The 27,145-nt window shown below is 38.8% G+C and overlaps 1 protein-coding gene and 1 long non-coding RNA gene across 5 annotated transcripts in view; both read left to right on the top strand.

Moving 5' to 3' along the window:
• The window catches only part of BTBD9 (BTB domain containing 9), a 396,006-nt gene that overhangs the window by 116,185 nt on the left and 252,676 nt on the right, over nucleotides 1–27,145 (top strand). Inside the window, exon 6 of one of the 4 annotated variants that reach the window (XM_081523211.1) lies at nucleotides 1,029–1,053. The exons of the other annotated variants lie outside the window; for them this stretch is intronic. Within the exon in view, the coding sequence (XP_081379337.1) occupies nucleotides 1,029–1,053 (25 nt within the window). The remainder of the gene's footprint in view (nucleotides 1–1,028; nucleotides 1,054–27,145) is intronic. 4 annotated transcript variants of the gene reach the window in all.
• LOC145518552 (uncharacterized) lies at nucleotides 4,036–9,477 on the top strand. Its single transcript, XR_014062967.1, has 2 exons — nucleotides 4,036–4,171; nucleotides 5,431–9,477. It is a non-coding gene; the product is annotated as an uncharacterized LOC145518552 (long non-coding RNA).

Genomic DNA, 27,145 nt, shown 5'->3' with positions numbered 1-27,145 from the left:
CTAGCTTTGCCATTTCTTCTCTTCCCACTTGAGGATGAGACTCTTCTTTTTTTTTTAATGTACTTATTGGTATATGATAATAGATAGGCTCATTTCTTTAAGAGATGCAGTGTTATCAGTGTTTGACTGCTAAGATTAAATTAAACCATAAATTAGGACATAGCATTTCCTAAAGACATTTTATGTTTTAATCAGTACTAAGATGAGAAAGATAAATAACTACTAAAGTGGCAATAAAGTAAAGAAGATGAACCAATGTTATTACTTAATATTATGCAAGAAAAAAATAATTATTTGTTAGGTACATGTAAGTAAATACTAGTTAGTTACCAAATGAAGGAAAGGACTTCATTGTGTCTTGTGTAACAGACTCAGGATTTAGTTGGTGACACCCATAACACTGCTCCTGTTATTTAACCAATCCTCGTCCTTTCCTACCAGCATCACAACATTTCAGGGCATGTATTGTTTTTCACAGCATTGCATTTGCAGGAACTTCACAGAAACAGGAGATAATACGTTGATATCCACTATAGCCCTGCCCATGGGCTTCCCAGGTGGCTCAGGGGTAAAGAATCTGTCTGTAGTGCAAGAGATGCAGGTTTGATCCCTGGGTCAGGAAGAACCCCTGAAGTAGGAAGTGGCAGCTCCCTCCAGTATTCTTGCCTGGCAGATCCCATGGACGGAGCAGCCTCATGGGCTACGGTCCATGGGATCACCAAGAGTTGAAGATGACTTAGCAACTAAACAACAACAACAACAGCCCTGCTTGCCTGTTCTCGAGGCCATTTCCTCTCATTGCTTGAGTTTCACTCTCTTGTTCCTTCTCCTCTCTGTGATCCCATTCATGCCTGGCCTTGAAGAGCTCTCCCAGCATGACCTTCGTAACACCTTCTCCTTCACCTCGAAACTTTCACCACCACTTTCTCTCATCCAAGTCCCTTTTGCGGCTTTGTCTTCTGGCTTTTCTGCTCACACTCAACATTTACAGTCCCCAGCTACCTCAGAGGAAGCAACAGTGAGGTCAGCTGGTGCCTCCTCTGGGAAAGATCTGTGCACTAGTGGGAAGCCCTGAATTTTCAGCTTTGGTTCCCTCTGCCTTTGACCCTGCGGGTCATGCTGAATTCCTGAAAGATTTCTGTACCTGACAGGACATGCCAACTATTAATATCTTTCACCTTTTCACTCTCCTCGTGAGCAGGTCTCTTTGGGCTGTGGCTCCTAACTAGCCCTCTGCATCTAAAGTCATGTGTCAAATAAGCACGAACCTTAGAACTGGTCTTCTGACATTGTAGTGTCCTTTCATTTTGCAGGAGAGGTGCATGCTGCTCAGAGACTGGGTTTTGTCTAAGGACACAGCACGTGTGGAGCAAACTCAGGCCTAGCATCCTGGCCTCCTGATTCTTAGTCCATCCTGTAGTGTTTCTAGTACATGTCCCTTCCTTTTGGCCACCAATGGGCAGAACCTCTGCTGGCTTACACTGGCTGCTTTTCAGAGACTAATGGATCACTAGCCAGCTCCAGGAGGTCATCTCTTGTATGACCCACATTGGCTTTGGACTATTACTGATCTTTTTCAAAATCACAGTGAAAAGCAGGGGGTTTTATTAGGTAGAAATGTTATATTTCTGAAATTAAAATGACAAAAGGTAAATGGAAAAATTGAAAAAATACAAAATTTGTATCAGGGAAAACGTTTAGAATCTTTGCTATTTGATTCTTAAAAGAATTGGATGAGCACCCCAGAAGAGAAGTGGGAATAGGATATATGACAGTGGGAACAGATGATTCACAAAAACTGGCCAAAAAAAAAAATAGCCTGGTGAAAAAAAGGTCAACCTCATTGTGAAGCAAAGAGAAACCACTTGTGCTTATCAAATGGGAAGATATTTTGAATTATGCTCATGGTCATGTTGATGAGGGTGAGGTTAAATATTCTCTCATACATGTTGGTTCTGAAAGGATTAATTAGTTATAACAATACATACATACATACATACATATGTATAGTGGAATTGTACAATAATTAAAACTGTTTTAGGAGAATTTTATAAGTTTTTTGCATGTTCTGTAATTTATACTATTTTTGAAATTTAAAAAAAATTGAAAAAGAAATTTAAAAAAAAGAAACATTTTTTGTAAGAGGGATGGGGGCCTCACCTTCAGATCACACATTCTTTGCAGATCTGCTGGTTCTCAACTGACCTTTTAAAAAGCTGTCTCCAGCTCCTTGCATTGCAAAGAATGTGTCTATAGTGAAGTACAGGCCACGTGGCACAGAGAGAATAGACCCAGCCTTGGAACCAGGACAAACCACTGTGTTGTGTATGCACAGCATGGCCTGAGGAAGCCACTGCCCCATTCCTTCCCCTGGGGGCTTCTTCATTTGCAGGGTGAAGGTATTGGCTCCTGGTATCTGTAAGACCCCATGCTGCTGTAAAATGGGATCATTCTTCAGCACTTTCCTTCTTGTTATTGTTGTTTAGTCACTAAGTCATGTCCAACTCTTTGCGACCCCATGGACTATAATAGCCCGCCAGGCTCTTCTGTCCATGGGATTTCCCAGGCAAGAATACTGGAGTGGGTTGCCATTTCCTTCTCCAGGGACTCTTCCTTCTTAGTCCTCTTATATCATTACATTGATCCTAGGCTGAGATGCCAGACCCACTTTATGATCTGACTCTGTAAAGTTTTATTACCTCTGGTAAAACAAACAAGCAAGCAAACCCTCCAAAGATACTTTCTAAAACCTTTAGGTATTTGCTTTTTCTTAGCAGATATTTTATTGTCTATTACAGCTATTTCACACTTGTGCATCCATTTTTAGGCCGTAGACCAGGGGTCAGCAAGCATTTTGCTAAAGGACCAAAGAGTACATATTTTAGGCTTTGTGGGCCACACAGTCTCTGTGACATGTTCTTCTTCTCCTTTTTTTTTTTTTTTCTTTTAAACAACCCTTTTAAAAGATGTAAAATTCATTCTTTGCTCGCAGGCCATAATCTGCTGACCTCTGTTCATAACTGTAGAGGAACAAAAAATTATTTTGTCATACCCAGCATACATGTAAACTTATTTTTCTCTTTTCATATTTCTAAGACAGTTCTTCAGACTATAAATAAAGTAATCCTTCAGGATGACAAAAGTGAATTTATGTAATGGGTAACCAAAAGCACATTATTTTGTCTAGTTCATCAAATGTCGATGTAACCACAAGCTCTAAGATGGAATCTGCATTATAGGGCTGTTTTAAATTGTTCTTTATATTATTCCTGAAAATATCTTCGAATCCTAGATTTGGGTGAAGATTTTAAGAAAACCGATCCTCACGCTTTTAGCAGAGCTACATCCAGTACTTTAAACTCTCCCTTCTGAACACAGTGGTCAGTAGCACAGATTTTATAGTCAAACCTGTGTTTGTTTCCAACTTGGTCCTTTATCAGCTCTGTGGCCTTTGCAAGTTAGCTAGCTGTGCTCAGCCTCAGTGTGCTAATGGCTAGGAGGACCGTAGTAGCCTGTTTCTCCTCACAGGTCTGCTCCAAGTGTCAAAGGAGAGCACACTTATAACACAGTCTGCACACAGCTCTTGGCACACAGAAGAGTCTCAACTGATACAAGATGATTATTATCCATTTTGTTTTAAAAGAATATACAGTGTTCTTTGGGAGCTCATTATAATCTTATATAGTAGTCAGTGTCAGGAAGTGTTTTCATAACCCATGTCTCATCTACTCTAGAACAGAAACCCAGTCTATGAACCTATAGTTCATTTCTTTTTATTTAATCTTCATCCGTTGGGTCGCAAAGAGTTGGACATGACTGAGCGACTGACATACACACACACACACACACACACACACACACACACACACACACACACAGGCATTGGGAAAAGAAAATTTTCATTCTCCCTGGAGAATGAAAATAGAATGTTTTCTCATTAATTCTAGTTCTGTTAATCTTTTGCCATAAGTCTGATTTCCCTGTGCACTAGTAATTTTTATGTTTCAACTTTCCCCTTCCTGTGATTTTCTGTAGTTAAAGAGCTGGACACCATATCCTAACCAAGGACTGCATCATCATTTCACTCCTCCATTCAATAAGTGTTTACAGAGTACCTGTCATGTGCTAAACACTGTGCCTGGAGCTGGACATGCAGCTCGAGTAAGACCAGGTGCTTGTCCTTGTCGAGCTTAAGTTCTAGCAGGAAAGGTAAATAAATGAGATGTAAAGAAATAAATATGACACTTGCTGGTAGTATTTGAAGAAATTGGTAAGGAGTGGTAAGCTAGCAGGTGACTGAGTTGGGGAAGGGACATTTTGGGTAGAGGGATCAGGGAAGGTCTTTGTGAGAAAGTCAGTTGAGCTGAGACTTGCCTTAACAGAAGTTGACCATGGGGAGAGCTACGAGAAGAGTCCTCTAGGCTGATGAACAGCAATAGTAAATTCTACGAAGTGAGAGCTAGCTTGGGGTGTTTGAGGAACAGAGGAAAGGCAATATAAGTTTGAGATCTGGTGATGGGTAGTCTGAGGGTATTGGGAGAAGGTATGGCTATCCGTGAGGGCAGAGAGGTAGACAGGAGCCAGAACCACAGACCCTATTCTAAGAATAGAACTTATTCTAAGAATGATGGAAAGCCATTGAAGGGTTTAAGTCAGGGGGTGAAATAACCTGGATATATATATGTTCTGTGAGAATGTATGGGGGGACAGGGATGAGGCAGGCAAGAAGAAGCAAACAGAAAACTGTGAAGGAGCTGCCAGTATAGCAGGCAGTGTAGCTGCCAGTATAGAAAACAAGGAGAGGGTTTCCATGGAAGCCTGAAGAAGACAGCCTCTCAGTATGGACAGAGGGGAGATGAGAGTGGGCAGTAGATGCTACGCAAGACAGATAAGAGCAGAAAAGTGACCAGAGATCTGGCAAGATGGAGCTTACTGGTGACCTTACTGGGAGCCAGTTTGGTGGAGTAGTGAGAGGAGAGTATGGAGGGTGAGTTCATAGGGATGGCAGTAAACGTACAAGGTGAGAAGTGTGTCACTGGGAAGGGAGGCAGAGAAATGGCAAAAAGGCTAGAGGGGACTCAAGGTCAAGGGAGGATGATATTAAGGTATGTTTGTATGCACATTGGAATGACCCCACAGGAAATGAGGATTTGATAATGCAGGAGAGTGGATCATTACAAGACTGTGTTCCTGATGTGAGAGAGGGGCTGGGCCCTGGGGCTCAAGTGGAAGGTTAGCTTTAAGTAGGAACGAGGTTACTTCTCCCCTTGCTGCAGAGTATGTAGACTGACTGAGACAAAATGGAAATATTACCTTCATGTTCACAGTCCTTGCATTTCATTTGATCTTTGTGGTATATTATGGCCCTCTAGTTCTTTTTGTGTTATTGCACTGATTTATTTGTGCAATATATTTTTTCTCTCTTTCCAGGCCATGTATCTCACATACAGATCTGTTTACGTGTCTGTCTCTCCCACTAAACTGGCATCTCTTCAACGAGAGTGGTTGTCTTTGTATCTCCAGACACAGCTCAGTGTTTGGCAAGAATTGAGTTGAAGGAATGACAGCTACATCAGTACAAAGGACTCGTGTAACAGCTACACAAACATGCAGTAGAAAGGAAAGTAATTTGAGAGCATGGATAAAATTAGATGTTTGCATTACTTAGAAGAATTAAGATGGGTTCTCTTATTTAAGTTGAATAGTTACTGATTACCAGAACTGAGGAGTAGCTAAGGGTAAAAAAAAGACCACCTCACTACCACATGGAAGAAGGTAGGATTTTTAAAAAATTCTTTTTAGAATGTTTTTAAAAATTTTAAGTATAGTTGATTTACAATGTTGTGTTAATTTCTGCTGTACTGCAAAGTGAATCAGTTATTTATGTATATATATGTATATGTGTATGTATACACACACATTCTTTTTTGTATTTGTTTCCATTATGGTTTATTATGAGATCCTGAGTTATAGTTCCCTGTGCTATAGCGTAGGACCTTGTTGTTTATCTGTCCTGTATACAATTGTTTGCATCTGCTAATCTCAGACTCCCAGTCCCTCCCTCCCTTACTCTTCCTCCCCCTTGGCAATTCATTCTCTATATCTGTCATTCTGTTTCATACATTAGTTCATTTGTGTCATATTTTAGATTCTATATATAAATGGAATCATATGATATTTGTCTTTCTGACTTCACTTAGTATGATAATCTCTGGGTCCATCCATGTTGCTGCAGATGGCATTATTTCATTCTTTTCTATGGCTCAGTAGTATTTCATTCCATTGTACTGCATCAAGGTGGTGTCTTAACAGCCCCTTTGAGCAGGGATGATTTAGTGTCTGGCATGCTGTGATAGAAAGCACAGTTCTAGCTTCAAGAGAAAGTGATATTCAGTATCATTTATATGAGAAAAGAAAATTCCAGAATGGTCAGCTTTCTTGTGGGGATCCCAGTAGCAGGGGAGGTTTTGTGTTTAGAACAAGAGTAAATGTGCAAGAGATGTGGCCTAAGCAGATTTATGCTGAAATGAGTGAGAACAACTTTACAGAAAATTTCAGTTTAGCATGTGTAGCTCTTTCCCAAATGCTTTCTACTTGGATTGGGGAAAAAGACACAACAAAACAAAATAGTTAACTTTCCCCTTCAGCATTATACTGCACATCCTAAATGAAACATGACTTTCTGAGTTACAGGCTGCCCCTGGCAAAGAGGCTGGTTGTAAGAGCATAATCTCAATGTGGGCCCTGAAATTAATGTTCTGTGAGCTCTCCAGATTTGTGTGACGTACTGTAAGTTACATCCAACCCAGCTGTTCTTCTCACTGCCTGCATTAAGTATCACGAAATGAGTTGGCCTGAAAGGAACCATCTGAATAAAGAAGCTTTTATGCCTTTATGACTCCTTACTGCATGACCCCAGGTCCCCGCTGTTGGTATTAGGAGCTTTCTCTTCCACGTTTCACTCTCATGTCTCTAGTGGACGGACAGAATCCACATCAGACAGAATCCACATCAGGCGCTCTGCCTGCTCTGGCTCCCAGGTGCTGCCATTTCCGTCGGGGGTGGGGGAGGAGGCACTGGCTTCTCCGTCATGTCTCTTCCTTTCCCAGGATGTCAACTGGAGAAAGGTCACAGTCAGAGCCGCCCACCCCGCAGAGCTCATTTTCTCCAGATTCATTAAAGTGCAGCCTTCATCTTTCCCCTGGATTTTTACTTTTCAAAACACTTTTTGTCGTGCAGCCTCATTTTATTTTATGTTGAGCTGACAACCTAACATCTCGTCAAGTATCAGCTGGGAATACAGTTCTGCCCTCACTGTGCTGTGCCATCTTGCCAAGCTCTGTCTTTGTTACTCAGCTTTCATTCAGAAAGGAATTCATTTGAATGATATGATGCTGTGGTTGTCTCCTTAAAGAAAGCTAGATTCTTGCACACCTTGGAAAAGTATTTATCTGTGAATATACTTGAATCTTCCAGATTGTGTGCCTTTCCTTTTCTCTCTTCTTTCCCTTTCACATGTCATCATGGGGTCATCTCATGTTAGAATTAAATCTTCCAGTTTTGCCTCTCCCTACTCAATGGGATTTTACCTAAGGGGCCTTTGGTTTCTGTCTTTATTTCTTCTTACCTGAAAGAAGCTGATAGTTTTGAGTCTAAACATAAGGCTACTGATGTAAGAGAAGAGAATTTTTACAGTGCAGAAGATGCTTAGATTCTGGTTTACTTCTCCAGCGGGATTTTGAACAAGTGTGGATTTGGAAATGAAAGTTCTTTTCTGGGCTGTGTTGATGGAGTAGTCATGGTGGCATCAGTGGCCCTGCTGCACCCATGTGGTTCAGAAAAGGTGTTTCCTTTTACAGCAGTGATTCAAGTCTCAACTTGATTTTTTAAATGGTGGAAAGCTGAAGAAATGGGATTTTTTTCTCTAAAGATTTTAATACCTTTGCGATTGGACTGTCAGCCTCACATTTGTCACAGAAACAATTTATGTTTTTACAAATATGAAGGACAGTATTTGTTTTGTGTTTTCTGCGTGCTGTCCTTTTGATTTTTTTTCCCATTATGTTGTGAATTATCAGATAAGCTTAAATAGGAAAGTCGGTGCTAGGCTAACCATAGTTTGGGTAACCCTGAGTGTGTGAGGGGGTAGGGGTGGGGTGAGGTAGGACTGATGGGTTGTATGTCTGACATATGATCATGTTGGTGTGTTCCACAGTGGTCTCCTGTCAGCCTCTACTTACTTTTCACTGCACATTTGGAAACTGTCTGATAGCCAGAACAAAGCCCAAGGAAATCTCCACTCTTACAGTTTTGGTCGTGCTCTTGTAGTTTCCATCTGATAACAACGTGCTTTAGAGAGAACTTTTCAAGCTTCTTGAGAACTCCTGCGACTCTTACTTTGTCTTCGCCTGCAGCCAAGATAATTGAAGCATTGTCAATCTATTTCAGGGGCACAACTTCAGGTGGAATGTGATACTATTTGGGATGTTCAAATAGACCAAAGGGAACACAACTTGTAACTCTTCTTGCAGTGATAATTCCAGTTCTATGTATGAGGAAAAAATGAAATGGAATTTCAGCCCACAAGATATAGACCAAGGCAACTTAGTCGTTAACAGTAGCAGCATCTCATAATTTCCAAAGTTTTCTCTGATTTTTAGTGTGTTGATTGTTCATTCCCTTCTTCAGGGAAATCAGGAAATCAGCTTTTTCCTGCAGTGGCTAAATAGATTCACACCGAGTTTGAAGGTGAGTAAGGTAGATCTGAGCCCATCCAGAAGATAAGGACCCACATTTCTTCCCTCCTTTATTCTGCTTTGTCTGCTTGTCCACATTTCCTCTCAGTGAAGAGACACCAGAGGTGGTCCTCTCCGCAGAGTATGGGAATAAACAGTCAGATTCAGTGATGCAGAAAGGGGGGAAAGTGGTTGTAAATGAAAGATGAGACTTGGCGCCATCTTCACCGCCAGCCACGTAATTCTCTTAAAAGAATGGGAGACAGGATAGAGAGCGTCAAATCATACTAATAGACTATTTATCAAGCACCCACATGCCCGGAGATGCCTAAAAGACCAGTAAATGGAAGTGTCAGATGATATATGTGGGTAAATTAATATGATATTCAAATCAATAAAGTAAACAGAAAATATTTTAGAGTGGTCAGCCTCACGAAAGCATAGTACTTACAAATACATAACCTTCCTCTGCACACAGCCCCTCTCTCACACATACACAGGCACGAGCAGAGGCTGGGAGTAAACTTTTTGAACTTCTGACTCCTAGTTAGCAGAAGGCATTTGAAGGAACAGAGAGGAAACAGTTTATTGACCACATGGTACTTCCTGTTAAGCGCTTGCATGCACTTCTCATTTAATCCAGCGTAGTGTTTCTGTGTAGCAAGGGTATTCTCGTTTTTAAAGATGAGGAAATTGAAGCTCAGAAAGATCACACCATTTAAAAAAAAAAAAAAAAAAGAAATTGTGGGACTAGGTTTCAAAACCAGGTCTGTGTGACTCCAAAGACCTTGAGTGGATTCTTTCTCCCCTAAAGCAGGCTGCCTCACTGGAAAATTACTGGTGTGTTTACTCCATGTATTTGTATCATCTTTGCTGGGTTTGAGTCAAGTTAGTGATTCTGAAATGACTCTGGGATGAGGACCTCCTGTCGAGGCTTTACAAAAAACCAAATATCTCCAGTTAGTATTGCTTTTATCCTCACTTTCTTAACTATAATCAGCATTGATTCTTTCTTATTCCCTGATAGTATTAAGTTATGATAACATTAGGGGAACAGAAAACAAAATCAGCAAGTAGATAATGCTTAGTAGATCAGTAAAATGTGAGTTGGCAACAGTTAAAGGTCTTATCTAAAAAGTATGGATGTAAATACAAAGCACAGGATTAAAGGCATTTCAGATAAAGATAACTTTGTTTGCTAAACAAGCATTTTTAGATGTAAATGAAAATACAGTCTTGCTTCTGAGCATCTTATTATAAGCATGATTCTGCCCTTGGCATGACTATCCAATTTTATTCAGACCTTACATCTAGAACCTAGTTGGTACTAGGTAAAGGTTATGTTTTGGACTGAATGTTGTGTCTTCCTAAAATTCATATGTTGAAGCCATGCCCCTAATGTGCTGGTATTTGGAAATGGGACCTTTGGAGGTGATTAGGTTTAGATGAGGTTCTGAGGGTGGAATCAGTGTCCTTATAAGAAAAAGAGATCAGCACCCTCAACTTCTCACCCTGCAACTTGAGGACACGGTGAGCTAGGAAGAGGGCTCCAGCCAGGAACCAAATTGACTAGCACCTTGATCTTGGACTTCCCGGCCCCCAGAACTGTGAGAAATAAATATTTGTTCAAGCCACCCAGTCTATATCTTGTTATGGCAGCTGAGCTAAGACAGGCTAGATGAAATGAGTCCATCTCGGTCTCTAATAAAGAGACCTTTTGACGACTTCATTTTGCTTCTGCTCCTTTTTACCTCTGATTCGCTGTGCTCTCCTCTGATTTTGGCTGTCATCCCCAGTGATTAGAGGAAGAAGGCACAGATTAAGATTTCTCTTTTCCTTCCTCCAACTTCTGCCTCAGTGGAATTCATGCCATTTCATGAACTCTTCCATTTTAGGAAAGACATCTGTCTGTGTGTGTATCCCTGGTCCTCAGCCCTTATTACTCGTCTTCAGAATCCCACCCATCCCAGGGGTCCTCTCACCTAAGCCTGCAGGTCGTTGGCAGGACCCTTCATAGTAAGTAGTGTTCCTGCCCTTCCCTCCCTGGGCATATTTTAAAAATCAGTTAACAAAATTTTCCATTTAAGCTCCAAGAGAAAATTAGATAGAGCAATAACATTTTCGTATGATTATTTGCCATCTTGGCATTGAGGTAGAGAAATCTGTTAAGAAAACTGCCTGCTCTTTCCCCATGTGTCCATACTGAATCATACAGAGCTAGATACGCGCTCTATTCTGAAACTGTCATGAGCTGTAATAACTGGTTTGACACTTATTATCTTTTTTAATGCAAAGAGGAAATTGTCAAGAGTTTGCAACAGTAAAACAGATCCTTTGTTATTTGTATTATTTTCACTTGAAAGTATTTTTTACTCTCTTTGTCTTCATAAAACTGAAGTTTATGTGGTAAAAGACGCTGGTATGACATGAAATGCCAGAATTTGGACAGTATCAGAGCAAAGCAGGAGTCAAATGAATCACTAATTGGTATTTTTTAGAACCAGTGTTTATAAGCAAAGCTGTCAGCTTAAATCACAGCCTAACCTCATAGGATCTTAGTGCTTTATCAGAATAATTATTCATCAGTGACTTTAATATTTCTTTCTGGAATGGTTAAAAGCATCCTTTCCATGCTGGTTCATGAGCACATATCACACAGCCTGGTTTCATTCAGGCCTATGTTCATTCATCGTAGGAGAAAAGATGTACACTGAATTATGCTTTTAATTTTATATCCCTGGGAGGAATTAATGATCAGATTATTCTGGCCTTTGTGCTGTGCTGCCTTGAAAACAATTCTGAAGTGCCTAATGGTTAAGCTTAAAAGCTACCTTCATTTACTTTCAATGAACCTTTGATATTCAACAGTTATATTAAACAGAGTGAAAAACACAATGGCAGTCCCAAATGCATTTTCTCCAGCCAGTCAAATGAACATTCAGGAACTCAGATGGACATTCCAAACTTGTTTGCCCGTTTACATTCTTTGAAGAGTTAAAGGGCTCTTGATGGTCACTGCCCTAGGATGGTCTGGGGAGATGGCCACTGAACGTGAGCCATTGCATTGCCAGGCCTGACTCTGCCACTGCCCCTGCATCTCCCACAGACCTGCAGATAGTCTCTCTGTACTTTTAGAAGTCACTTTTCTCTTTTATTAATTTCGGTGGTTGAGTTAGACCTTACTATAGGTCTCTTCTCTGCCCTAGACATCTGTGATTTACAGGAGAAAGTATGGTGGCAGCTTTTGGCCAAGAAGCAGCAGGAACTCAGGAGATCACGGCCATACTGGCCTACTGAGAGCCAAGTAATGAGCCAAGTAATATATAGAATAACTTCATTCTGAACAATCAGCAGATATTAAATGACTCTGTTGATGCCGCACTTGGTGCTGGGGGAAGGACAAGGAAATGAAATCATAGTCAATTGACAGATAAGTGAGAGCTAAAGGCACAGAAAAGAAATGGATGAGTCGAGGCAGCATACGTCATGTCAGCTGAGTGCCTTGTGTGGTAAGTGTGGTGAGCAGGAGTGGAAGTAGTCAGGGAGGCGCTCACAGCCTCGGCTGCAGAGCATAAGTGTGCTGTGTGCAGGCCGCATGTGAGGACTGGATGGCGGCCGGCAGCGAGGCTGAAGTGTCTTCCTTTAAGTGTAGCCATTACTAGGAGATTTTTATGAGAATAAAAGTATTATTATTGTAGGAAATTTGGAAACTAGAAAAACATATTAAGTAAAAGATCAACCATAACCTCCCAATCCATAGATCACTACTTTGATCTTTGATCTATTTCTTTCTAGTCATGTGTGTTATTTCTTTTAAAAAATAAACTTCAGTCATATTACACATGTTTTATATCCTGCTTTCTTTTCTTGTTGTATTGCTTTCCCCCACATTATTAAATATTCCTTGAAAACATTTTTCAAGGCTGCATGTTATTTCGTTACACAGATGTTCCATCATTTGAGCCTCATGTAGATTGTTTTTGTTGTAATATTGTAAATAGTACTTTGACGAATACTTTTATATAAATTTTTGCTTGATCTTATATATAAATTATGTGATTATTTGAGATTTCAAAAAGTTATATTTCAACTTCCGTAGAATTTTCTGTGGCAGTTGAAGACTTTGAACTTTAGATAGTATCCAAGTTATTTTTTTATCATGATGTTGACTAAAAATCTGACTCTAGAAAAGAAATGTAATTATATCTTAGAAAAAGATTGGAGGATGCCTCTGTCCTGGGACAGGTAGAAATATGATACAAGAAGACTATAAGAACTGGTGCTTATATCTGTTGATTCATTCATTCATTCATGTATACGAACAGGGAGCTTTGCCAGACTCTGGGAATGAGGATGGCTTGGGTTAGTTTGAGTCACTGTTGACTCGCTCTGAAACTACTGCAGTAGTCTCCTAGCTAGTTTCCCCATTTATATTTTTGTTCCTCTTTATTTCCCCACCCAGAAGCTACAGGGTTCTTTGCAAGACCATAAATCAGGTTATGCACATAACCCTGTTTGGCTCCCATTATACTCAAGATAAAGTCCAGCATCTTAATATGGCAGCTGTACTGCCCATTTATTACCTCCAGCCTTACTGGCTTTTTTTTGCATTTTCTAAAATGTGCTGAGCTCTGTCCTATCCGAGGGTTTTGCCCCCAGGGTGCCTCTCTTCCCAAAGTGCTCTTACCCTGGTCTTCCCTTGCCTACCTCAGACTTCAACACTTTAGTCTGACCTCAGTTTTCACTGACTGAGAGAGCCCTTTTGACAGCCACTCACCCTTATCTTAACTAAGTCATCCATAGAACCCAGGTCTTTTTCTTTAAAGCACTTGTCACAATTTGTAATGAGACCTTTATTTGTGTATTTATTTAACGTATGACTTCTTCACTGAACTGTAAGCTCCGAAAGGGCAGGGACCATGACTTGCTTGCTCAGTTTTCCCCAGTACCTGTCACTGTCCTTGTCTTGTGGTAGAGGTGAAAGAATAAATGAAAAGTAAGACAGACATAAAGCTTATAATCTTTCTAAGCTTCCATATTAGCTCTGAGGGTAAGAGAAGAGGAGGAAGCAGAAGTGATGAATGAGGACTTTGGATAGGATAAAAATGTGATTGACAGAAATGTTTAGGCTAAGTCAAATCAGGAGAGAAATGATGAATCCATGTTAGGGATGTGTAATTTAAGGATGAAAGTGGAATACGTGAGGTAATCCACTGGAAAAATCCAGCAGGTCAGCACCAGTCTCTTGTCTTAACAAAGTAAAGCCTTATCCCATACCTATTGTTTGTTTTTGATTTTGAGATATTATTCATGAATCAGATAACTCTTTTCTTTTTATAATTGATGCCTTAAAAAAAGAATCCTTTTAAATTGCAGAGGAAGAAATAGAGTAAAACCATCATTTTGTCTTATTTGTGCCATCCCCATTACTGAAGCCCTGATACTTAACCTGTTCTGTTTAGAGGAGAAAAAGAAGTTAGAACTTGACTCTTTGTTCCTTACCCCAACCATTACTATCAACTCCCACCTCAGTTATTTTGGAAAAAATAAATCTAAATTACAAATTTGGGGAGCTTCAACATTGTTCACATACTTACTGGGATCCAACCATAGTATCAGGCTTGTAATGTTAGGTTTTGAATATAGTGTTTAAAGTGTTGGTATTTTGCAGAATTGCAAGATAAATTTAAGTTGGAAGCTGCTTTTTCTTAAGAAATAATAGACATATTCTCAGCCCTGTGAAATGTGAGTAATGCAAGAATGGGTTTGATTATGACTTGAGCAGGATTATAGATCTTGGAAAGCCAAACCTAGATGTAATCTCATTTGTTCACATTACAGATCTAACATATTTTTAGAAAATGAAAAGACGAACCAAACCCCATCTCGTATAGGTACCTTTTGGTCTTGTGTCTATAGAGGTTGTAAAACTTGTTCTTGGGCTGGATGGTTATTTTTTGTTTTCAAGGTTGAGGCTACCCTTGAGATAATAGTCAGGTACAATCTTGAGGTCATACATAGTTTTTTAAAAGTTGTTTAAACGACCACACACTGTCTTGCTGCTTGGGTGCCTCTCTATGACGATGCCCAGCTCTCCTTTTCAGTAACCGACTCAGCCTGACACAGTTGTACTGGCTGCTTAACGCTCTGTAAAATGTTATTTAAATATTTCTAACTTATTGTTTCATGCTGGGTTTTATGGAACATAAATTTCTATTTAGGCCACTAATTTACAGTAGAAGTTTGTTACTAATACCACTGCAGTCTCCATCCATCTAAAAATATTGCTCATAACCTACGCTAAAAATATGTTATATATTTGCACTGTATGTAAACAGCGTTGTGTTTTATTAGTGTGCAGAGCTTTGTCTGTGGAAATGTTAGTATTGCAGCATATATTTAGAAGGGATAGGAACTCAAGTATGGTGGAAAGAGTACAGAAAAGTGAAATCTCTGCAGGATGGGATTTATGGAATTTTCAGGGCGCTTTGCAGAAAATCTGCATACACTACCTATGTTTTGTTTTGTTTTTTATAAGGCACCACCATCCTATATAATCGACTTTTTTATTAAGATTATAAATTTAAACAAGTAATCTGAACGGTCTTACTCAGTGATATACAATTCAGTCTGTACAAAAATACAGGGAAATGAGGGAGAAGGGCCCAGAAAGGAAGGGTTGGCAACTTGTTTTGGAGTCTCAGTGGTGCTGAAGGCAGAGAACGAGAGGGGCTGTGGAAAAGTGCCACCTTTTTCAAGTAAAAGGCTTTAAATTAAACAAAATCTATTGAGCTAAAGACATAGGACGGGGTTCTCAGAGGCTCAAACAATGCTAGTTTCATGAAGAATAACCAAAGGCGGAACCAGGAGAGTGCAACGTAGAAGCAAACGCACAGACACCACATCTGACCAAGAATTTCGTGAAACGTCTCCAGCCACTAGATCTCCCTTTTTCTACAAAGATAAAGTGAAATCTTGCAGAATGTTCTGGAAGCTCTGTTGCTTCATGTGGTCTCCATATTGCTAAGTGGTTTCTGGAGGGTTGAAACTGCAAATATATTCAGTTCAAGAGAGGCTTTAAAGACCATGTTTTTACCTTCAAAAATATTTATTAAGTGCACCAGAAATAATATAAGTTGGATCCTCTTTCTGTTAGTGGAGAAATGTAACTCCAAAGAATGACATTTTTGTTTTCTTAAGTGCCCTTAAGCTGGAGGAGATGATTTGGGGAATAAGAGGTTTAAGACTTTGGAAGAGTTTATTTGGATCATTTTGAGGAACTTTTAGTTCATAGAAGTCCTGTAGAGTGGTTACCTGAAAGAATTCAACCTGAGCTCTAATCCAGTTCTTCCCTAGAAATATTGAGGAAGAGAAAGTAGGTTCATTATGACTAAACCCCAGTTAAACAAGTTAGTTTTGTTTCTGACATCCTGATGAGTCTGATTCTCCTGGTGAGACAGCCTGTGCGCCGTCTTCACTCATCTTCCTCCCTCTGATAGCAGCAGAGCAACTGGGCATCATCTGGGGAACCCAAAGTTGGCACTTGGGGTCCAGTTGAAAAGATGGTTGTATCTCAAAACCAGACTGATGTAAGTCCCCACTAAGCCACTAGAGCTGAGGGGTTTTTTTATTCATCTTTCAAGGGTATGTGAGATTTTATAACCAGGTTAATAAGTGGGAAATCTTACAACTTGTTTAAAGTACATTTGCAGAAAACTAAGGCCACTGGTTTTGCCTCTAAAATGGTGATGCTGTGGTGAGAAGTTTAGTATCCTGTACTTACATGGCTCCCCAGAGTGCCAAAAGCCATCATCTGTGATCCAGAATTTTTACAAACAACTCCCAAAGAGTTTTAATGTAGCAAATGAATCTTGGAAAACTGCTGTTTCTAATTTACTACCTTGTTCAGTGCATGTTAAAGAAGAAGCAGTGAATCATATAATTAAATATGATTTTTAAGGCCTCTGAGGTGGCACTTACTAATTGATACTCACTGGCATTTTGCTTGGCCTGTTGGACTGAGGAAGGAGGTCTTCCAAAGCTCCTCTCTTATCTCTTATGAAGGCAGGCTGAGTGTGAAGGATGCTGCGTTAGCGGCCAGCTGTGCGTCACGCTTTCAGATGGCTCATGCTGTCCTGCTGTCCCCACTTGTCTCTGCATGGACACAGATTCCACCCATTCCCCCTCCTGTTGATTGTGTTTTATTTAGAAACTTCAAAAATGTTCACATTAAAATGACAAAGCTTTGTTCAAAAGCTGACCACTAGGTTATTAAGAAAAAATGGGATAGAATCTGAGTAATAAAAGTTTTTCAAAAAGGACCCTTTTCCTGAGTTCACAATAAAGTGAACACTCCCTAACCCACATTTATATCCATAGACAAGGCATTGCCGGCAACTCCCTGAGCTATAATCCACCCCATCTTCAGCCTGTGCTTTCATTTTCAAGACCAAGACATCCTTTGGGTACATGGAGATTCTGTGGCCAGGACCATGGCTGCCCTCCCATCTAAGTTTAGGCCTGTGCTCGGCAGGTTGATAAATGTGAAAACTGAACTGCATTTCATGGCCAGGTTCTTCACTTTGTCATTTTCTTTCCGCCCCTGGTTATTTCTTCTGTTCTTACAGAAGGAAAGCAAAGCCCATTTAACAACTGTAAAGCACACAGTCCATAGAGACCTTAAAGATTACTGGCAACAAAACATATTTATGTCTTTAATAAGGAATTGAAATTTACCACTCACTAGATAAATTTTCCCTCTCTGTTCTTTCTCTCTGGAAATCATTGGTATTGGGTGAAACAGTTTGGTTTCAGGCTATTACGTTAATGTTTTTTGATTTCTGAGGTAATTCTAAGTTCTGGTGTACATGGACAGTTTTGAGTTAAATATTAAATTATTTTGTATGATTTCCAAGTGTCTGAAGACTAAAAGACTACATCACATGTATTGAGTGTAACTGGGTATGAGAGTTTATTGAAAGGGCAAAGATGTGGCTGTGGAGAACAGATGATATAGTTGAAGGTAAACACTGAGTGATTTGTTGATTCTGAATTAAAATCGCTGATGAAATGATCATGTTGCCTGGGTGATGGTCTTCTAGCAAAGTCTTTCTTAAAAGATGAGGTAGTTGTGATGTCACAAATCAGACAGGATATTTACAGAGTGGGCTTTGTGACACCTCCTGGTCACCCTTTTCCATAATCTTCAGGATACATGGTCTAGCAGGTAGGTCTCAGAGCCTTCATTTGGAGATGAGAGATCATGAAGCATTGTTGAAAGTCAGTGGAATATGATGAGCTGGGCCATCCACTCCTTTGCCTTATACTTCCTGGCTACTCATCAAGCATTTCTGAATAAGCTTTTTTTTTTTTCTTTTTAAATATAACTTTGGTTTTCTAAAAGCATACAAGCAAGAATAGTAGTAAAAAATGATATTTGATCAAAAAGAATGATATTTTATTTCCTTATTAAGGGATGGGTTGTTGTTTTTTTTTGCTTTGATAATTTTCTGAGTCCCAAATTCATCCTTGGGATTTCTCCTGCAGAGTAAGATGCAGTTAAATCTTTTGGATGGTTACTAGGAAAGTAAAGCTAGGAGATAAAGAATCTACCTGAAATGCAGGAGACCTGGGTTCAATCCCTGGGTCAGGAAGATCCCCTGGAGAAAGGAATGGCAACCCACTCCAATATTCTTGCCTGGAGAGTTCCATGGATAGAGAAATCTGGGTCGCAAAGCATTGGACACTTTCACTCACTCACTCAAAGCTAGAAGTTTTGCTTCTGAGAGATAGTCAAATAATCTTTGAAGAGGAATTTAGAAACCACCTATAAACTCTCCTTACAAATGTTCTTCTATTAAAATTTTACATACAAAGGTGCTACTCATTTATTGGCCATTCTCCAAATGTTTGGGTATCTTCTCTGGGTGTACAGTGGTATAGTGCCTGTGGTACAGGATTCAACCTCTTTAAGACAAATTTTAAAATACTATCCTAGGGAAACTGAGTTACAGAGGAGAATAAAACATGATTCCTGCCTTTAAGAAGCTTACAATTTGATAGGTACAAAATAACTAATAAAAGTCATATGTGTTAAGTGAGAAACAAGTATAGAATGTTGTAGGAACCCAGTATATATAGGGATAATCAGAGAAGGCTTCCTAAAATACATTTATACTAGGTCTCTCTGTCTGGAAAGTCCTGGGCATCTTTAAAGGCCTAATGCATTAGGAAGCCTCCCTGATTATCCCTGCACTTGTCCTTTTCTACCCATGTGAAACTCTCTAAATGGAGACCATGGAGAGTGAATATATAGGAGTCAAAGATGATCAAGTTAAGCTTGGGAAATTTAGGAAAATTGTGGAGCCACAACAGAGAAGTCAAGAGAAGGGAGAATCAGGCTTTTCTGATGAGTTGCTGAATCTCTTGGACATGCTGGCGCTGAAGTACAAGCTATCAAAGTGGCTTTGTCCATCAGGCAAGTGAGAGTGTAGAGTGGAATTTCATAGGGTAGATTAGGTTTTCAGTTGACCCTGTACAAGCTGTGGATGTGGATGGCAGAGATTGCCTGTCAAATTCTTGTAACTCTAACCTTCCAATGCGTAAGTTAAACTGTCCCAAACATTCTTGACTAATATCTGAGTTGGTGTTATGGCCTGATATTCTGTTGATAGGGTGGAGGTAATTTCTGTGATTTCCACCTTGGGTTTCTAACTGGGGGATTTGTATACAGAGATGCTAATCGGAGCTACATAAATTTAGAAACAGATAAATAGTTTTATGTTTGTTCTTGTGAAAAAGACAGGCATTTTCTTCCCTAGGTCTAGGGGAAGAAACTTTGAGGTGTAAGAAGGGCCTGATGGTTTCTGGAAACCGAAGCTAAAAGGGACAAAAATAAAGTGAGATCTTTGTTTTCTGTAGCTTTCTTTCTTTGTATGGTTTTGGGAAACTGTCTTAGTAACTTTTTCTGACCCTGTAATCTTTCTTTTTTTCTTAATTCAAGACCACAAATAGGAAAAGCTGTTATTTGCATTTTGGTTTAATTAGCTCTCTCATCAGCACATTCTAATGTAAGTGTTCCCTGATTTATTGACTTAAATTTACTGGATTCTCTATGTATATTTGGTTATGCATAGATTTGTTGCTATTCTTGAATTTTGGTGTTTTTATTTATCAATAATACAGCTCATCTAGGTATTAGGAGTGTTCCAGATTTCAAGGGTATTTTCATTTCTTTAAAATATGACTGACAGGAATTTCTTCCTATCTCTCTTCATTCAGTGTGACCTTTCTTTTCGGTCTTAGTACTACCCTACCACACAACTTTGCCTTTGGCTTTTGGAGAGTAACTTTTGTGGTTTTAAAATACTAAGCAATTTATGAAGGAAGTATATACCCTCAATTAAAATACTTTATCCATTTTCATAACTGAATTATATCTATAGAAAAATATTTTGAAGTTATAATTCAGGATCATAAACCAACAAAAAACAAAGTAAAAAAAATCACTTTGCCTTATTCAAGAATGAAAAGGAAATGTGGAACTCAGAGATTTAATCAACTTGAAAGAGGTTGGCATTGATATAGATTCCACAGATGTTAGAAGAATAAAAGAGTATTCACAGTTTTGTGCTAATAAATTAGACAATTTAGTTGAAATGGACAAATTTGTTGAAAGAATCTACCTATATCTCTCAGGAAGAAATAAATAATCAGAATAGCCATTATCTATTAAAATTTACAGCTAAAAATCCCTCTCACAAAGAAATGCTAGGTCCAAATGGCTTTACTGGTGAATTCTACCACATTCTTTAAGGAAGAAATGATACAGATTCTACATAAACTTTTCTAGAAAAATTGGAACAAAAAGGAATATTTCCCAATTCATTGTGAGGCCCAGTACCAAAATGGATGAAGATACTGCATAAACATAATAAGAAAACTACAAACCAATATCTAGTTTTCCCATACAGAACACAGATAAAAAATTCTTAACATTTTAGCAAATTGAATCCAACAATCCATTAGAATAATGTATCATAATCAAGTAAGGAATACAAGCCTAGTGTAACGTTCAAAAATCGATTAAATATAATTCACCATATTAACAAACTAAAATTGAAAAATCATCTGATCATTTCCAAAGAGGCAGAAAAGATTTTGCAAAGTCTAACATCCATTCCTAATACTTCTAGCAAACTAGGAATAGAAGAAAACTTTTTCAAATTGATAAAGGACTTCTATGGAAAGTCTACAGCTAACATGATACTTAATGGTGAAAGACTGAATACTTTCTCCTGACATCAGGAATAAGTCAGTGATGTCCATTCTCATGATTCCCATTTAGCATTGTACTGGAAGTTCTATCTGGTACAGTAAGGCAAAAAGAGAAATAAAAGGCATTCAGAATGGAAAGGAAGAAGTAAAATATTTTTATTCTCAGACAACATCATCATCTATGTTGGCATCATCTTGGCATCATCTGGCACCACTGACTCAATGGACATGAGTTTGAGCAAACTCCGGAAGATAGTGAAGGAAAAGGAAGCCTGACTTGCTGCATTCCATGGAGTCACAAAGAGTTGGGCAAGACCTAGTGACTGAACAACAACATGTGGAAAAATCCAATGAAATCTACAAAAGAATCCACTAAAACTAATAAATGAGTTTAGCAAGGATGCAAGATACAATATCATTGTACAAAAGTCAACTGTATTTCTATATAATATCTACACATAGAAAACGGTATTCGTATATAATATCTACAAATAGAAAACTGTATTTCTATATAATATCTATTTCTATAATTGGCAATAGCAAATTTAAAACAGTCCATTTACAATAGCAGCAAAAATTTCAAATACTTAGGGGGGAAATGACAAAAGATGTATAAGACACTGAAAAGCACAAAACATTGCTGAGAGAAATTAAAGACCTAAATAAACGGGAGAGATATACTGTGTTTACAGGTGAGAAGATTCAATATTGTTAGGACGTCAGTTTTCAAATTGATCAGTAGACTCAAATACAATCCCAATTAAAACCCCAGCAGGACTTCTGAAGAAATTCTAAAATTCATATGGAAATGTAAAGCTATATTAATCAAAACAGCTTTGAAAAAGAGCAAAATTGGGGACCTAACACTACCTGATTTGAAGACTTACTGTAAATTGAGAGAGTATGATATTGGTGTAAAAACTGACAGACTAAATCTGTCAAAAGAGAAAGTGTGGAAGTAGACCCATGTAATTATGGATAGTTTATTTTCAACAGAGCTGCAAAAGCAATTCAGTGGAGAAGGGAAAGTCTTTTCAACAAATGATGTTGGAACAAATGGATATCCATATGCAAAAAAAGCCCCAACACTTCATTTCATACCTTGTATAACAGATAAAAATTGACTCAAAGGATCATTGATCTAACTAGAAAACTTCTGGAAGAAATCATAACCATTGTGATCTTGGCTCAGGCAAAGGTTTTTATTAATGAATTAGACTTTATTAAATGTAAAATCTTTGACTCCTCTAAAGACACTGTTTAAACAATGAAAAGATGAGCCATAAACTCACAGTTGCAAATCATATATCTGATTTGCATTCAGAGTATATAAAAAATGCTTGTAACTCAATAACTGAAATAAACAAAAAACCTTAGAGTAAAAGGACAAAAGATTTCAATAGGTAGTTCACCAACAGGATTTGTGAATGGCAGATAAGCCCATGGAAAAAATGCTCACTATCATTAATCATTAGGAAGGTGCAAATTAAAACCAAAATGAGATTGAAAAGATTGATCATAACAATTGCTGATGAAGATGTGAAGGAACTGTAACTCTTACACTGTCCTACTCTGCTGGTGAGAGTATAAGTTTGTATAACTATAATGGAAAAGTTTGGCAATTCCTAAATTGGCAACTTTTAAAAGTGTTAACCATGCAGCTTGATTCAGACATTCCACAAATAGATATTTACCCAAGAAAAATAAAAGCATATTTAAAAGCAGAGACATTACTTTGCCAACAAAAGTACGTCTAGTCAAGGCTATGGTTTTTCCAGTGGTCATGTATGGATGTGAGAGTTGGACGGTGAAGAAAGCTGAGTGCCGAAGAATTGATGCTTTTGAACTGTGGTGTTGGAGAAGACTCTTGAGAGTACCTTGGACTGCAAGGAGATCCAATCAGTCCATCCTAAAAGAGATCAATCCTGGGTGTTCATTGGAAGGTCTGATGTTGAAGCTGAAACTCCAATACTTTGGGCACCTCATGCGAGGGGTTGACTCCTCGAAAAAGACCCTAATGCTGGGTAGGATTGGGGGCAGGAGGAGAAGGGGACAACAGAGGATGAGATGGTTGGATGGCATCACCAACTCGATGGACGTGGGTTTGGGTAGACTCCGGGAGTTGGTGATGGACAGAGAGGCCTGGTGTGCTGCAGTTCATGGGGTCGCAAAGAGTCGGACACGACTGAGTGACTGAACTGAACTGATGTCCATACAAAGACTTACAAGCGAATTTTCATAGCGGCTTCATTTGTAATATCAAAACCTGGAAACTACCCTAATGTTTATCAACAGATAAATGGAGAAATAAATTATAATGCATCTGTGCAGTGGAGTACTGCTCAGTGATTAAAAAAAAATGAACTGTTGTTACATGCAACATTGATGGACCTAAGAATAATTATGTTGAGTATGTTAAAAGATAAACTGAGGTACATTAACATTTGAAAAGTTATTTGAGCAAACATAGGGTCCAGTTGAGCAGTGTCAAACCAGAAGTGATTAGGATTGCTCCACCAACAGGAGCCGGAAAGGGTCTTTCTAGAGGATACATGGAAGCAGAGCAAGGAGATGATTTGATTGGCTCTAGCTTAAATGGCTGTATTTTCTGGGAAAGCCTAGTACACTGTTTGTAACTGATTGTTCTTCTTTGGGACATTAAGAAGCAAAATAAACCAAATAAAAGTACATATTGTATGATTCTATTTATATAAACTTTAAAAAATTCAAAATAATCTATGGTGTCAAAAAGAAATATAGTTTGGGGACAGAACTGTGAGGGGGGAAATGGAATGGTAGGATTACAAAGGGGCCTGAGAAAACTTTGAGGGACAGTGTTCATTATCTTGATTATAGTCATGGTTTCATAGGTAAAATTATCAATTTTACACTGCAAAAGTATGCAATTTGTTTCCATTAAACTTCAGTCAAGCTGTTAAAAACAAAACTATTTTCCTTTAAAAGGGGAATGGAATTATGAAGCTCAGAGTTTTTACCAACCTGGAAGAGATTTTTAGGACTTGAGTGTGACTTCAGCTTGCCTGAGGTATTCACAATGGAAACAATGAGATATGTGGCTATAAAACTTCCTGTGTTATTTCCTTCACTCCAGAAGGTGAACAGAGAGAGAGTGAAAGACCCAGTCAGGGTTAGGGAAGTGATTTTCTAAAGCACCAAATTTAATTACTTTTATAGTTAGGTGACAAAAATAAAAGGTTTCATTCATTATTGATATCCAGATTTAAACAACAAAAAAAAGCCCCAACTATGAAATAATTAGTAACTAATTCCAAGGATTGTCTCAGTGTCTATATGTATATGAGGAAACAGTTCTTCTTGTTTATTAAAAATTCACTAGCTATTAGTTTAAAGTGCCCCATTGTTCTTATATTACACTAGTAAATTCTTTTTCTTTTCTCTTAGAAGGAGAAATAAATACACAACTGCAGTGTGCATAATGATGTTCAGACTAATGTTGTTACCAGCCAAAAAACAAATAGCAATGTGTTGTCAGCTTCCTGGGTAGAAATGACATAAGGGGCAGACTGGTTTTATCATTTCTCAGATCCAACTGTTTGATGATTGCTGTGATATTACTAAGTTGGCAAGGAAGAAAACACAAAATTTAAGTGTACAGGGTAACGTGTGTAGAAATAAGATCATTTCCATTTTCTTGCTGTATAAAATTTAGATGCAGACCCTTGGAAGTTGAGTGTTTTAATGAGAAATCTCTTAACTATGTGTTAAAAGTGTAAGCAAACAGATCATCTCTCTGAAGATTATCTCTGATTATCTCTCTGAATCATGTTAGCATTCACTCTATTAAATAGGCTGTTTCGGTAGTTAGGACTTTTAGCTGATACCTATTATCATAAGCTAGCTTGAAATGATCTCCTAAAGATGATGAAACAAATGAGTCCACGCAAAGCTATAACTCTGTCCATGGAGTGCTTCAATCCGCAATACGTAAAGCAACTCGGGAGGAAACAATAGCAAATAAAGTGGCTCTTTTGAAATCAAAGACAACATGCTAACCTCTACTTTTAAAGAATTCGTCTTTGCAAGTAACTATACTTTCAAATTAAATATACATCTGTACAATGTGAAATGGATTCTCTGACCAAAATTAGCCACTGAACTTAACCTCCTCCAGATTGTCTATAATTATAAATGCGATTTTCAACCATGAAGGTATATTAATAAGGGTAGGCTAAGCTATGTGGTAACAACAAAATCAGTCTCAGTAACAGTGCATACGGGGAAGCCTGGCATGCTGCAGTCCAGACCTTTTTTCAGGTCACAAAGAGTCGGACATGACTGAGTAACTGAACTGAACTGTGCATGACAAATACCTGGTTTTTGTTGATGTTACACATCTACCATAGGTCAGATATTCTGTCTCATATATCATCTCCCTTGGTGGCTCAGATGGTCAAGAATCCGCCTGCAATGTGGGAGACCTGGGTTTGATCCCTGGATTGAGAAGATCCTCCAGAGAAGGGAACGGCTACCTGCTCCAGTATTCTGCCTGGAGAATTCCATGGACAGAGGAGCCCAGCAGGCTAGAGTCCATGGGGTCGCAAAGAGTCAGACATGACTGAGGGACTTTTCACTTTGACTTTAGTGTCTCCAGTATTAAGACTGATGGAAGCTCCACTGATGTAACTGTACCAGCTGGAACACGTGGCCTCCTTGGTCATTGCAGAAGGGAAGGGAGAGCTGGAGATCCACACACACTAGCCTTTTTTCAGCATAAAAGTGACATGCTCTTTCACTCACAGTACATTGACCGGAGTCGGGGTATGGCTCCATTTAACTGCACAGTAGTTGGAGAGTTGGCGGGGAGTCCATGGATATTCAGTCATAAGTAAATGTCCTTGCCTCAGAAGGATGATTGCATTTTTACATAACATGAGTTCCACTTGGCCTGGCACCTTTGAAATAATACCCTTAATAGAACATTTAATGTTAAATAATTAAAGTATCCAACTGATAAAGATGCTTATAAGAAGGCCTTTTTATGTCACATAAATTTTTTATGTATTCTCATTTGTTAATAAGGAAGGGGGAGAGAGAATCAATACATTCTTTAGTTTACCATTATTCATATAAATAGTAAATTGCCAGTTTCCACTTTCTGAATAATCAAAATGACCTTACTTCGGACCACAAAGTGAGATTGGGAATATGTGGCTACAGTAAAAACTTGAAATGTATTTTGAAAACAGCTAGAGTGATTTCAGGCATCTTTAGTTAGGAGTTTCTCCTGCTAGGGATCTCTCAGTCCCAGTTTTTGCTGAGTTGTAATGTGCCTTTTACCTCCAATAAAGTTAAACCATTGAGGAAGAGAATCTTTTATCATGATAGAATTATCTTGAGCTTTTATTTAGGCTGTTCCCTGAGTCTTTTGAGGGGACAAATCGAATATGGGAGGAATCTAGGGTAGCAGCAACAGGTACTATTAGAGTCTCTTTGCATTCTTAGGAATGCCAAGAAGATTATTTATATTCAGGCCATCAAATGTAAAGGTACTCAGTATCAGCATCTGACCTGTTAACTTGTTAACTCAAAGGGAAAGAGCTCATTATTATTTTGCAGATAGGAAACCAAAAAAAAAAAAAAAGCAGTGGAAAAGAGAATCCTCACAAAAATTCCTGCTAAAAATCAACATCTTTTAGTGAAAACAAGTATTTTAATCTGCTGTTCTGAAGAGCCCCTTTTTGCTTGAGATGCTGGTTGTCTATCATGTACACTGCAAAATCTGGTACTTGAAGCTTCTACTCTGGGACTACAATCTCCTTGCTGCCACTGCTGCTTAGCTTCTTCAGTCATGTCCTTCTCTGTGCGACCCTAAGGACTGCAGCCAGCCAGGCTCCTCTGTCCATGGGATTCTCTAGGTAAGAGTACTAGAGTGGGTTGCCATGCCCTCCTCCAGGGGATCTTCCCAACCCAGGGACTGAACTTGGGTCTCCTGCATTTGCAGGAGCCACTGGGGAATCTTCCACAATCTCCTTAGAGTTGCTTGTCTTGCCTACCCCAGTATACCTTAGACATCCTGATGTCATCTTCCCTCATACATTATGAGTTCCTCAAACACTTATTAAGCACTTAGTAAGTTTCAGGCAGCAGAATTT

Source organism: Giraffa tippelskirchi, chromosome 8 (assembly GCF_054371585.1).
Source record: "Giraffa tippelskirchi isolate mGirTip1 chromosome 8, T2T-mGirTip1v1.2.pri, whole genome shotgun sequence".
NCBI lineage: Eukaryota > Metazoa > Chordata > Mammalia > Artiodactyla > Giraffidae > Giraffa > Giraffa tippelskirchi.
Note: the sequence above shows the minus strand (reverse complement) of the source record. Positions and strands in the feature narration are given on the sequence as shown.